Source organism: Dicentrarchus labrax, unplaced genomic scaffold, assembly GCF_905237075.1.
Source record: "Dicentrarchus labrax unplaced genomic scaffold, dlabrax2021, whole genome shotgun sequence".
Classification (NCBI taxonomy): Eukaryota; Metazoa; Chordata; class Actinopteri; family Moronidae; genus Dicentrarchus; species Dicentrarchus labrax.
In genome coordinates this window covers 23693976-23708975 of record NW_026136708.1, presented here as the reverse complement: position 1 = coordinate 23708975, position 15000 = coordinate 23693976, and the positions used below count along the sequence as shown (strand labels likewise).

The 15000-nt window shown below is 34.8% G+C and overlaps 2 protein-coding genes across 5 annotated transcripts in view; both read right to left on the bottom strand.

The window, feature by feature from the left end:
* kidins220b (kinase D-interacting substrate 220b) overlaps positions 1-10684 on the bottom strand; it is a 28942-nt gene extending 18258 nt beyond the window's left edge. For 3 of the 4 annotated variants that reach the window (XM_051408982.1, XM_051408984.1, XM_051408985.1), the window contains exons 1-9: positions 10493-10684; positions 6648-6803; positions 5716-5814; positions 5516-5614; positions 3834-3932; positions 3067-3168; positions 601-699; positions 293-490; positions 50-148 (exon numbers count right to left, since the gene is read on the bottom strand). In XM_051408982.1, coding sequence (XP_051264942.1) covers positions 50-148; positions 293-490; positions 601-699; positions 3067-3168; positions 3834-3932; positions 5516-5614; positions 5716-5814; positions 6648-6779 — 927 coding nt within the window. In that variant the 5' untranslated portion in view covers positions 6780-6803; positions 10493-10684. Of the gene's footprint in view, positions 1-49; positions 149-292; positions 491-600; positions 700-3066; positions 3169-3833; positions 3933-5515; positions 5615-5715; positions 5815-6647; positions 6807-10492 lie in introns of all 4 variants that reach the window. The other variant, XM_051408983.1, reaches the window with a different exon arrangement.
* A 2251-nt stretch (positions 10685-12935) lies between these two features.
* Positions 12936-15000, bottom strand: part of mboat2b (membrane bound O-acyltransferase domain containing 2b) — a 20047-nt gene continuing 17982 nt past the window's right edge. Inside the window, exon 13 of the mRNA XM_051409159.1 lies at positions 12936-15000. This exon is cut by the window's right edge and continues 206 nt beyond it. The gene's annotated coding sequence lies outside the window, so the exon portion shown is untranslated.

Here is a 15000-nt window from a genome sequence, read left to right as displayed (position 1 = left end):
AGTATTATTGTTGTTGTTGTTATTATTGTTGTTGTTATTATGACCTCACCTGTCCTCTGATGTCGATGTCGGCGTATTTATGCAGCAGAGCTCTGACGATCTCCACGTGACCCCCCCTCACTGCTCCGATCAGCACCGTGTCACCGCTCTGTAACACACACACACACACACACACACATATTATTATAAACTAACTCCCTCAAAGCTCCGCCCCCTGCACGGCTCCGCCCTCTGCTCAGCGCCGCCCCCTGCTGGCTGTACGCAGCTTCCTGTCGTCTGTCTGTGGACTCACCCGGTCTGGGATGTTGACGTAGGTCCCGGCGTCCAGCAGGTCCTGGACGATCTCGGTGTAGCCCTCCTTGGCGGCGATCATCAGCGCCGTGTTCCCGTCTTTGTCGGTCATGTTGACGTTGGGGTTCCTCTTCAGCAGCTCCTTCACCACCTCGGTGTACCCGCCCTTCACCGCCACGATCAGAGCCGTCATCGAGTTCTGCACAGACACACACTCTGTCACAGTGTGTTTGGGTTCATGGACCAAACTACTGCTGATCAATGCAGGAACTGATAATCAATAATCAATAATCAGCTGTGTGCTCGTACCGCCCCCTCCTGGTCCACGTCGGCTCCGTTCTCCAGCAGATGCATCACACAGTCAAAGTGTCCTTTCCTTGACGCCCAGATCAGCGGGGTGGTCCCATACTGCCACACGCACACACAGAGAGAGAGAGACACAGAGACGCACACACACACACACACACAAGAGAGAGAGAGAGAGAGAGAACACACAGACACACACACAGAGAGAGAGAGAGAGAGAGAGACACACACAGAGAGAGAGAGAGAGAGAAACACACAGAGACGAGACACACAGAGACACACACACACACACACACACACACACACACACACAGAGAGAGAGAGAGAGAGAGAGAGACACACACACACACACACACACACACACAGAGAGAGAGAGAGAGAGAGAGAGAGCGAGAGAGACACACACACACAGACACACACACACACACACAGAGAGAGACACACAGAGACGCACACACGCACACACACACACAGATATACACACACAGAGACACACACACACACACAGAGAGACACACACACACACACACACACAGTTATTATTTTATTTTATAGCTTTTATTGTGAAAGGGCCAGTGTTAAGGAAGAGTGTGTGTGTTTATAAGACCTTCCTTCTAAATGACTTTTTCTCTCGTCACAATCTGGATTTCTTGTTTTTAACTGAGACATGGATTTGCGCTGGAGTTGGCCAGTCTTCTGTTTTCGGTGAACTCTGCCCAACCAACTGCTCATTCATAGAGGAGCAGGAGGAGGAGGAGGAGGAGGGGTGTGGCTCTTGTTTTTAGGGATCATTTTAAATTACAGACACTTCCTGCAGGGCGTTTTTCCACCTTTGAACTGCAATGCGTAATAGTAGAATCTGCTATGTCCCCATTGGTTTGTGTACTGATCTATAGGCCCCCTAAGCCTGACAAAGACTTTATAACTGAATTGTCTGACTTTCACTCCCATTTTGTGTCACTGCATGATCGTCTCCTTATACTTGGTGACTTCAATATCCACGTCTGCTGTCCAGACAGACCTTCGGTTAGCGAATTCTGTGGTGTAATAGATGCCCTTGGCTTTACACAACATACGAATAAAGCTATTCATAAACTGGGACATACACTTGATCTCATTTTATCTTATGGTTTTACTGTTGATAATATTGTGATTGAGGATGCCACTTTTTCTGATCATAAGCCTATTATATTTGACATCACTCTCTCCAGTCCCCTGCGAACTGCCAGAACTCAGGGCCGTTACTCTCGCACATACACTCTCTTACTGCAGCTCAGTTCTGATAGCTTTCTGAGTAAAACTGTTGAATCTACCATTGCAACAGCGACATCATCCTCCTCTAGCCCAGATGAATTAGTTACCCTTTTCCACTCATCTTGCTCTTCCATATTTGACTCTGTAGCTCCTCTCACATACACCCGCCCCAAACTAAAATCTCAATATTGGTTAGATGAGGCCACACGCTCTCTCAGGCAGGCCTGTCGTAAAGCTGAAAGGAAATGGAAACAGGATCATCTCACTGTCTCTTTTGAAATTTTTAAATCTGCATTAGCTTCCTTCCAGGCAGCAGCAACTTAGGTCAGCTCACCCCATCTGTCAAACCCTATGCCGGAAACCTGGGTGTCATTCTCGACTCCGAACTCTGCTTTGACAAACAGATTAGCTCTGTTGTCAAAAATAGTTTTTACCAGCTCAGAATGATCTCCCGCCTCAAATCTTTCCTATCTCACAATGACCTTGAGAAAGTTATCCATGCCTTTATTACATCACGGCTGGATTATTGCAATTCCCTCCACCTTGGCCTCCCCCAATCCTCACTTAGACGTCTTCAGCTGTGCGTCTTCTAACTGGCACCAGGAGGTGTGAGCACATCACCCCCATTCTGGCCTCCTTGCATTGGCTCCCAGTTCATTTTAGGATTCAGTTCAAAGTTTTATTATTTGTTTTTAAGGCACTAAATGGGCTGGTCCCAGTATACATCACTGACCTTGTACAGCCCTACTCTGTTCAAAGGTCCCTGAGATCCTCAAACAATGGGCTTCTGCATGTACCGTGCTCACAGCTCAAACAGAGGGGTGACAGAGCTTTTGCAGTTGCTGCTCCACCTCTGGGGAACCAGCTTCCTCTGGATATTAGATCTGCCCCCTCCATTTCTTCCTTGTTCCCTAACCCTGTACTCCTGCTCATCCTGTGTATTTCTGTGTTGTGTGCCCTGATATTGAAGGTTTCCTTTTATTCATGTTTTATGGAATTATTGACTATTGGTCCAATGTGTTTTTCGGCATTATTTGTCTTTTTAGTTATCCACTGTACAGCACTTTGGTCAGTTTTTACTGTGTTTAAATGTGCTTTATAAATTAAATGTACTTACTTACTAATTTACTTACTTATGTTTCACCGTTATCAAACAGGTTGAAACTGCACAATACATCAGTGTTATTGTTGTTGTTGTTGTTGTTGTTTCCTCACCTTGTCAGAACAGTTGACTTTAGCTCCGTTGTGCAGCAGCAGTTTGACGATGTCTGCGTGTCCTCGACCTGCAGCCCAGATTATAGGATACACACTGTACTGCTGTGAGACAGACAGAGATAGAGAGAGACAGACAGAGAGACAGACAGACGGAGAGAGAGAGAGAGAGAGAGAGAGACAGACAGACGGAGAGAGAGAGAGAGAAAACAGACAGAGAGACAGACAGACGGAGAAGAGAAGAGAGAGAGACAGACAGACAGAAACAGACAGACGGAGAGAGAGAGAAACAGACAGAGACAACAGACAGAAGAGGAGAGAGAGAGAGAGACAGACAGACGGAAGAAAAGAGAGAGAGAACAGACAGAGAACAGACAACAGAAGAGAAGAGAAGAGAGAAACAGAGACAGACAGACGGAAGAGAGAGAGAAACAACAGAGAACAGACAACAGAAGAGAGAGAGAGAGAGAAGAACAGAGAACAGACAGAGAGAGAGAACAGAAGACAGACAGAGAACAGAGAGAGAGACAGAGAACAACAGACAACAGAGAGAGCAGACAGACAGACAGAGAGAGAAGAGAGAAGAGAGAGACAATACAGACAGACAGACAGACAGACAGACAGTGTCAGTGTAACCAGTTCAGTCTTGTGTCAAATATCAACAACTTTTAACATTGTTTGATTCATTTCATAAACATCAATAATACCAGATCATTACTGTGTGTGTGTGTGTGTGTGTGTGTGTGTGTGTGTGTGTGTGTGTGTGTTACCTGTCCTGTAGTGTTGGGGTTCGCTCCGTGTTCCAGCAGCAGTTCAGTGACCTCCTCACGACCTTTGTAGGCCGCCCACATCAGAGCCGTCCAGCCCCCCTGAAACACACAGTTACATTATATTATTACATTATTATATTATTACGTTATTATATTATTATTGTATTATATTATTATGTTATTATGTTATTATATTATTATATTATATTAATACATTATTATATCATTATTTTATTATATTATTATATTATTACATTATTACATTACAATATTATTATATTATAACATTATTATATTATTATAATATTATTATATTATTACATTATTATTATATTATTATATTATTATTACAATATTATATTATATTATTACAATATTATATTATTACAATATTATTATATTATTACATTATTATATTATTACATTATTATATTGTTATATTATTATATTATTATATTATTACGTTATTATATTATTATGTTATTATATTATTATTGTATTATGTTATTATGTTATTATATTATTATATTAATACATTATTATATCATTATTTTATTATATTATTATATTATTACATTATTACATTATTACATTACAATATTATTATATTATAACATTATTATATTATTATAATATTATTATATTATGACATTATTATTATATTATTATATTATTATATTATTACATTATTACAATATTATATTATATTATTACAATATTATATTATTACAATATTATTATATTATTACATTATTATATTATTACATTATTATATTGTTATATTATTATATTATTATGTTATTATATTATTATGTTATTATATTATTATTGTATTATATTATTATGTTATTATGTTATTATATTATTATATTATTATATTAATACATTATTATATCATTATTTTATTATATTATTATATTATTACATTATTACATTATTACATTACAATATTATTATATTATAACATTATTATATTATTATAATATTATTATATTATGACATTATTATTATATTATTATATTATTATATTATTACATTATTATTACAATATTATATTATATTATTACAATATTATATTATTACAATATTATTATATTATTACATTATTTTATTATTACATTATTATATTGTTATATTATTATATTATTACATTATTATTATATTATTACATTATTATATTATTATTACAATATTATATTATATTATTACAATATTATATTATTACAATATTATTATATTATTACAATATTATTATATTATTACATTATTATATTGTTATATTATTATATTATTACAATATTATTATATTATTATATTATTACAATATTATTACATTATTATATTGTTATATTATTATATTATTACAATATTATTATATTATTACAATATTATTACATTATTATATTGTTATATTATTACATAATGTTATATTATTATATTATTACAATATTATTACATTATTATATTGTTATATTATTACATAATGTTATATATATATAGAATATATATTATATATAATCATTACCCTGAGTAGCTGACATACAAACACACAGAATTCGCCTCATTCATGATTTCACATGTTATTGATTCCAGCTGTTAGTTTTACTTTACTATGAGCGAACCAATGTGGCTCCACCCTACTACATCTCCCATGAGTGTTAGCGGCTGCTGTGTGGACCCACCATGTCTCTGTGCTCGATGTAGGCGCTGTTCTCCAGCAGCTCCTTCACCACCTCCACGTGACCTTCTTTAGCTGCACAGATCAGAGCCGACCAGCAGTCCTGCAACACACGCACACACACAGGTTACCATGGAAACACGCCATCACCCACACCGCCGACCATTAACTCCGTCCGTCTCCTAGCAACCAGGTGACGCTCACCACGTCGTCAAGGTTGACGTTGGCTCCTCTCCTGATGAGTTCCTGGATGATCTCCAGGCTGCCCTGCTCCGCCGCCAGCATGAGAGGAGTCTGTCCGTTCTGTCAACAAACAAACAACAACAACAATAAATACAACAACAGTTTCATAATTACAGCTGAGAGAGAAAATAAAATGTCACAATAAACAATATTAAGTGGATGTAAAGTAATATAGAAATATAAAAATAGCATTAAATATAATACAGTAATAAATTAGAGCACAGCGAATAAAATAAAACTAGTGTCCACAGTAACTACTGAAGCGTCTGTTATAAGAGGATTATTACAGGTGAATAAATAATAATAATAACAATAATAATATATAATAATAACAATAATAATATATAAAAATAATAATAACAATATATAATATGTATAAATAATAACAATATATAATATATAAATAAATAATAATATATAATATATAAATTATGATATATAATATATATAAATAATAATATTATATATAAATAATAATAACATATAAATAAATAAATTATATATAAATAATAATATATAATATAAATTATAATATATTATATATATAAATAATAATAATATATAAATAAATAATATATAGTATATAAATTATGATATATAATATAAATGATGATATATAATATATATAAATAATAATAATAATATATAAATTATGATATATAATATATATAAATAATAATAATATATAAATAAATAATAATATAAGGTATATAAATTATGATATATAAATAATAATAATATATAAATAAATAATAATATATAAATAAATAATAATATATAGTATATAAATTATGATATATAATATAAATTATGATATATTATATATATAAATAATAATAATATATGATACATATAAATAATAATAATGATTCCATATATTCAGGAAGACGTACGTCGCTGCGTCCGTCGACCTCCTTGAAGCGGTCCAGGTGAGCCTTGAGGGCGGACAGGTTCTCCTCCTCCACGTAGCTGAACAGGTTCTGGATGGCCAGAGTGGTCATCTTGATGGACGTGGTGGTGTCCATGTCTGCAGTGTGTCAGTGCGCCCCCTGCTGGCAGAGGACGGCAGGACAACAACAATAATATCCTCCTGTTAGTTTACTGGGGTTATATTATTATTGTTGTTGTTGTTGTTGTTGTCGTACTGATATGTGTTATATATTGATATGTGTTTAGGGTTGGGTACCGAAACGCGGTACCAATAGGGCACCGGTTTGGACGTAAACGGTAGCAACCACACCGAATAATAAGGAACATTTCGGTGCCTGACTTTTCTTTTTTACCGCCCCCCGGTGTTCAGTATCAGAACTGATAGCGAGAGGATCAATGAAGATGCCGAAGACAAAACGCTCCGATGATGATGATGACATTCAGCCTAATTCAACTCTTTAAAAAAATAAAAAAAAAAATAATTTATAAAAATCTTCAAAAAAAGGGAATTTATTTTAAAAAATAATGCACCGTGTTTAAACAACGCACAAGGCCAAACAGCAGCCCAGCCAGTTCGGCCTCCTCCAGTGTGGTCGACATCCACGTAATTTAAATGCTAAATTAATAACAAACACCGTTGGTTTTATTATTATTGATATATTGTTATATGTTATTGATATGTTATATATTGATATATGTTATTGATATGTGTTATATATTGATATGTGTTATTGATATGTGTTATATATTGATATGTGTTATTGATATGTGTTATATATTGATATGTGTTATTGATATATGTTATTGATATGTGTTATTGATATGTGTTATATATTGATATATGTTATTGATATGTGTTATTGATATGTGTTATTGATATGTGTTATATATTGATATATGTTATTGATATGTGTTATTGATATGTGTTATATATTGATATGTGTTATTGATATGTGTTATTGATATGTGTTATTGATATGTGTTATTGATATGTGTTATATATTGATATGTATTATTGATATGTGTTATATATTGATATGTGTTATATATTGATATGTTATTGATATGTGTTATATATTGATATGTATTATTGATATGTGTTATTGATATGTGTTATATATTGATATGTGTTATATATTGATATGTGTTATATATTGATATGTGTTATTGATATGTGTTATTGATATGTGTTATATATTGATATGTGTTATTGATATGTGTTATATATTGATATGTGTTATTGATATGTGTTATTGATATGTGTTATTGATATGTGTTATTGATATGTGTTATATATTGATATGTATTATTGATATGTGTTATATATTGATATGTGTTATATATTGATATGTTATTGATATGTGTTATATATTGATATGTGTTATTGATATGTGTTATTGATATGTGTTATATATTGATATGTGTTATTGATATGTGTTATATATTGATATGTGTTATTGATATGTGTTATTGATATGTGTTATTGATATATGTTATATATTATATGTGTTATATATTGATATGTGTTATTGATATGTGTTATTGATATTGTTATTGATATGTGTTATATATTGATATGTGTTATTGATATGTGTTATATATTGATATATGTTATTGATATGTGTTATTGATATGTGTTATATATTGATATGTGTTATTGATATGTGTTATTGATATGTTTATTGATATGTGTTATTGATATGTGTTATATTATATGTGTTATATATGTGTTATATATTATATGTGTTTATATTATATGTGTTATTGATATGTGTTATTATTATATTGTTATTGATATGTGTTATTATATATGTGTTATTGATATGTGTTATATATTGATATGTGTTATTATATGTGTTATTATATTATTGATATGTGTTATTGATATGTGTTATATATAATGTTTATATATTGATATATTATTGATATGTGTTATATATTGTAATATGTGTTATATATTATATGTGTTATATATTGATATGTGTTATTATATGTTTAATATGTGTTATTGATATGTGTTATTGATATGTGTTATTGATATTGTTATATATTGATATGTGTTATATATGTGTTATTGATATGTGTTATATATTGATATGTGTTATTGATATGTGTTATATATTTTATATTATTGATATGTGTTATATATTGATATGTGTTATTGATATGTGTTATTATATGTGTTATTGATATGTGTTATATATTGATATGTATTATTGATATGTGTTATTGATATGTGTTATTGATATGTGTTATATATTGATATGTGTTATTGATATGTGTTATATATTGATATTATGTTATTGATATGTGTTATATATTGATATGTTTATTGATATGTGTTATATATTATATGTATATATGTGTTATTATTGATATGTGTTATTGATATGTGTTATATATTGATATGTGTTATATATTGATATGTGTTATATATGATATGTGTTATTGATATGTGTTATATATTGATATGTGTTATTGATATTGTTATTGATATGTGTTATATATTGATATGTGTTATTATTATATTGTATATTGATATGTGTTATTGATATGTGTTATATATTGATATGTATTATTGATATTTTATTATATGTTTATATATTGATATGTGTTATATATTGATATATGTTATGATATGTGTTATATATTGATATGTGTTATATATTGATATGTGTTATATATTGATATGTGTTATTGATATGTGTTATATATTGATATGTGTTATATATTGATATGTGTTATATATTGATATGTGTTATATATTGATATACAGAGCAACCAATCAGGAATCAGAAAACATCAAGGTGTGACAACAGATGTTTGTTTGTTAGTCCTCTGTCAGTCAAATACACACACACACAGACACACACACACACAGACACACACACACACTGATCTACAGTCTGTGTGATGAGCTGACCTCAGATCAGCTCTGCTGGACGACTGATAACACTTCAATAAACCAGCAGGTGATGATGGAGGTTTCGTGTCACTATGGAAACGCCACTGGCCAATCAGAACCCTGCTTCGTCCTTGTTGCCAGCCTACCTCAATCAATCATAAGCACTTTAACACTACATTACCCACAATCCTCAGTTCAGAGGGGCAGCTGTCACCATGGAAACAGTCTCCCAGCAACTGTCCCATTATACTCCAAAGACTCTGCTGTGACCCCGACTCACACACAATTCAATAATCAATAATCAATATTGACTTGATCATCTGTTGTTTCCACGGTAACCGGTATATTCTGACCATTTTATAGAATGAGCTGTGATATAATGTCTGCTGCAGAGGTTAGAATCATTTAAACAGACAAATAAAACTAAAATATATAAATAAAACTACAGTTAATGAATTATTAAAGGCAGATACCAAAGCTCAATGATATTAAAATACAGAGATATGATGATTTTAATTAATTATTATGATCCTTTATGGCAGAATGAGGCCACGCCCTGTTTGTTATTAACATTTAATTAACATTTGAACATAACAATAGAGTAATATAGTCATTATTATAATACTTATATTAGTATTTAATGTTATTAACAGCGTTGTTACATCAGTAACCTGAATAACCTTCATGCTGTCAGCTCTCATTCAGACAACATTTATATTATTATTCATTAACCAGAAACACACATTAACGCTCTAATAACACAAAATGGCGGCTCCATTGTCAGAAACATTTAACCGTTATTGGGATTTATTCTGATCAGTTCTGGGACAAGTGTCAATCAAATATTAATCGATGACAGCCGAGGATGCTGACGGGAAAAACACAGAAAATAACCGTTTTTACCTTCAGAAGAGAATCAGATTCGGTTCCCGGGGTCCGGGTTCGGGTGCAGCCGGGTTTCGGTACCGGTCGAGCGGCGGGTTGTCTGCGTTTGTTCGGCCTGTGTTCGGATGACAGCCTTAGCTCATTCTCCATCCGCAACGACGGCGGCCATCTTGGTGAGAACAACAACTGACAGACAGCCAACCACAGCCCGCCGCCGCGCCAAGCCCGCGAAAATCACCGCTGCTTGTTCCGTTCGCTGCTGTCAAAATAAAAGCATACGCAGTGACCGCCAAAGAAACCAAGGAGTCCGACAAGCTTTACAGGGGAAAAGCTATTTTTAGAGGATTATTCAGTTCTTCCTCAGTTTCAGTAAGACTCTGATAAACACAGTGAATTAATTTAATAATAATAATACATTTTATTTGTAAAGCACTTTTTAAAAGAATCTCAAAGTGCTACAGAAACCAAGAAACACAATAACAAAGAAACACTAAGGGCAATAACACATTAAAATCAGTAATCAATAATAATACAAGTGATCAAATACATTAAGAACAACAGTTAAAAGAGTGAAATTAGAAAAATCTAAGGACAACTGAAGAACGGCTGCCTGAACAAGAGAGTTTGAAGCCCTTTTTTAACAGTGTCCACAGACTGGGGTTTTCACAGATGTTCAGGGAGGGAGTTCCAGATGTGAGGGGCAGCGGAGCAGAAGGTCTCCCATGGTGCAGAGTCTTGAGCGGGGCTGATGGAGGAGGTTTGTGCTTTGGGACCGGAGGTTACGGGTGGATGAGTGAGGGGTAAGGAGGTCTTTGAGGTATTGGGGGCGTGGGTGATGAGGGCCATCTCGTATCGGATCCTAGAGGTTAATGGGAGCCAGTGGAGGTTCTGAAGAATGTGGTCGTATTTGTGGGTTTTCATCAGAGTTCGGGCAGCACAGTTCTGAATGAACTGAAGGTTCTGAAGGTGTTTAATGGGTATACCGATGAGCAGGCTGTTACAGGAATCAAGCCTGGAGGAGATTAAGGCTTGGACGAGTTGTTCTGCGTCAGAGAAAGTGAGGAAGGGGCGGAGTTTTGAAATGTTGTTGATATGGAAGAAGCAGGTTTTGTACAGATGTTTGATGTGTTTGCAAAGGTCAGTTGTGGGTCCAGCTTCACACCGAGGTTGGTAACTGTGGTTGAGAGGAGGATGTCCTGACCGGAGAAGGAGACGGTGGTTATGGGTGATGACTGGACCTGATGAGGGGGGCCAATTCGTATGGCTTCAGTTTTAGAGCTGTTCAGCTGGAGGAAGTTGTGACTCATCCACGCCCTAATCTCCTCCAGGCAGTCGGAGAGGGCTAGAGATGATGATGAAGAGGGAGCAGGTGATGATGAAGGGACTGGGGTAGAGCATAGGCTGGGGTTGGTTCGCAAATTTAATTTAACTTCATTCATACTAATATTTGTTTTGTTTTTACGTAACAATAAGTAGACTGTTGGTGGTAACTTATTTTGAAGGTGCTGTTTTTGTTGCTTCCTGTGGAGAATATTTCCTGTTAATTAAAACATTTGTTTATTGAATGTTTAATTATAAATAGTTATAGCTGATGAGCCCAGACCACACATATTCCGTTCATTACTCAGAGAAAGAAAGTAAAGGAGCACATTGACTAATAGTCTGAACATGTAGAGGACATTTATATATTTACTTCCTTAATAATTTACTAGAATACTGTACATGTTTCACCACAGTTAAACAGTGTAAACAATAAAAGTGATATTAAACTGGATTTATTTCAGTTTTGTGTGATTTAAATTATTTGTCTTCCTTCAGTTGATTTTAATGATGTGTGTCGTTCTGTAAACATTCCCGACTCAGTGTATTATCTGAGGAATAAATATAATTATTAACAGTGTGGCAGAGAGTCAGAGGAGGAGCCTGGTCCAGTATCACTTTATTATCTTTATTATGGTTTAAAGTGCAGACAGTATGGCAGCTCTTATCTTCCTGCAGCATTACACAGGTCCAAACCTACGGAAGATCATTTCTGCCAATGTGACGGGACACAAATTATTCTGTCAGTCAAAATAATGACAAACTTTATCATTTGTCACAGACTGACAGTGGCTTTATTTTCCCATCACAGCTGAGAACCATCAACAGTCTGTGGATTATTGTTCCAGCTGGCTCCAAAATGTTTTCAGCCTAATGAACTGATCTTCCTTCTGACTGAATGAGTTGATGCTCTCTAGTTTCAGTCTTCAGTAGGATGTTCATTCAGTAAATGATGGTCCCATTCTGAGTAAAAGAGCCGAGCCCCACCCAAACTCAAGGCTTCACAATGTTTGTCCAAGGATGAATGTTTGTGTTTTTTATTTGTTTTTTAATACCTGTAATAAATGTGAATGACCCAAACATACCGTGAGCAGTAAATCCTAAGATTATCAACGACCAACAGAAGAGCACACCGGCAATGTCAAGTGTCAAAAAAATCCAAGTTTTAATCACATAATTTACAAAAAACAAACAAACATATCGTCCATATGAAACCTACAGAGAGGCGGCTGGTTCGCTGTGAGAACATTAACTGTCTCAATACGATGTCCTCGTCCTCCAGACATCTTCACAAATAAACACTAAAATCAGATGTGGAAACAGGAAATTAAAAAACGTTCTTTCCTGATTTTGCGAAGGAGACAATGAAGCCGCTGCGGGGGAAAGTGAATAAATAGTTTCTAATCATTGTATTGATGAAGAACACTGATCGAAGGATTGATTACTTACAGACAGTGCTGACATTATACGTCTGTTTAATCAACAATCATTTAATGATTAACTTATGAAACCAAAAGTTCAAAGCTAAAATAGAATTTAGGTGGTGAACTGAACCATTAACCGAACCAACTGGGTCACAGTGCGCTGTTAGCTAACCCGTATCAATTCTTTTAGCTAAAGTAAGCTAAGTAAACCGTCAGCTAACGTGAACTAACTGCTTTACTTCTGCACCGAACTGTTAGCTAACACACCGAACTGTTAGCTTCTGCACCGAACTGTTAGCTAACACACCGAACTGTTAGCTAACACACCGAACTGTTAGCTTCTGCACCGAACTGTTAGCTTCCACCGAACTGTTAGCTAACACACCGAACTGTTAGCTAACACACCCGAACTGTTAGCTAACACACCGAACTGTTAGCTAACACACAAACAAACATTTGAAGCTAAATAATTTGCTAACCAGAACCAATTCGTTTAGCTTTTTTTAATGACGTGGCAGCTAACCTAAAGCAAACTCCCCCATTAGCTGTTAGCTAACACCAAACAGTTTAGCCTCTAAGCTCGAGCATTAGCATTAGCATTAGCTTTAGTTGCTTAAGTACCTTGTTAGCTAACCTAAAAAAATGTGTTTGTTAAAATTAACCATTAAATAACTTGTACCAAACTGTTTTGGTGTTAGCTGTTGTAGCTTTCTCATTAGCTAACCTGATTTAAACTTAACCAGCTTTAGCTTCTGCACTGAGCTGTTAGCACTGAGCTGTTAGCACTGAACTGTTAGCACTGAGCTGTTAGCTAACCCAAAACAGAGGTTTTAGCTAAACTGAACGAATTGGCGTAACGTTAGCTCGTTTCAAGCTAATTCCTTTACCTGCTAACTGTTTTAGCTTCTACACTGTTAGCTAACCTTGAACCAATTTAACCAACTTCAAATTTGAATCCCTAACTGAACCCAACGACATAAACCCTAAATTGAGCCTTCAATCAGAACCAGTGTTAGCTGCTCCACAAAGTAATCAGATTACTTTAGCTGCTAACCTAAATGTTAGCTCAAGCAAACGAGCTAACCCTTCACTGAACAGCTGTTGTGAGTTTATAGGAGACAAACTTTATCTGATGTCTGGATTTCAAATTAAATTACAGTTTGAGAATTTCCCAAAACCCCGTGAAGCGTTTCTTCAAAGTTGAACCTCCGCAAACATCTGACATCAAACCACGAGTCTGTTACTCTGTTACAATCACATAAATAACGACGGGACAAAAGCTACGAATGTAAACACAACGAACCTCCTCCAGAGAATACTGATTCACTTCTTCTGGTAAAAAAACAGAACAACTAAGGCGACTGAGTGGAGTAATCATTGGCACTTTCTCTATGAACACTGTGACGTGGCGGTTTAATAGATTAGAACACGATGACGGTGAAATCAGGCAGTCTGGGAGGAACGTGGAGGAGAAACCATTCTGTCCACTCTCCATCCTTTCATTTATTCCTCCCTTCTTCATTTGTTTCTGCAGATGAGCAGCAGGTTTCTGACGGACAGCAGCTCCACGTCCACGTACAGTATATATACGGATTTATATATATGTCCCTTCTGTTGCTTCTGGAGTTTGAGTCGCCGCAGTCGTACTTCCTCGTAAAGACATAACACTTCATCAACACGGGCCTTTGAGATCCAGGGCCCGGTATCGTCCCGTGAATCCAAATAATACAGTATTTAACTTGTTTCTGTACGCCGCGCAGGAGCTCGGTCCTCGTCTTTCTG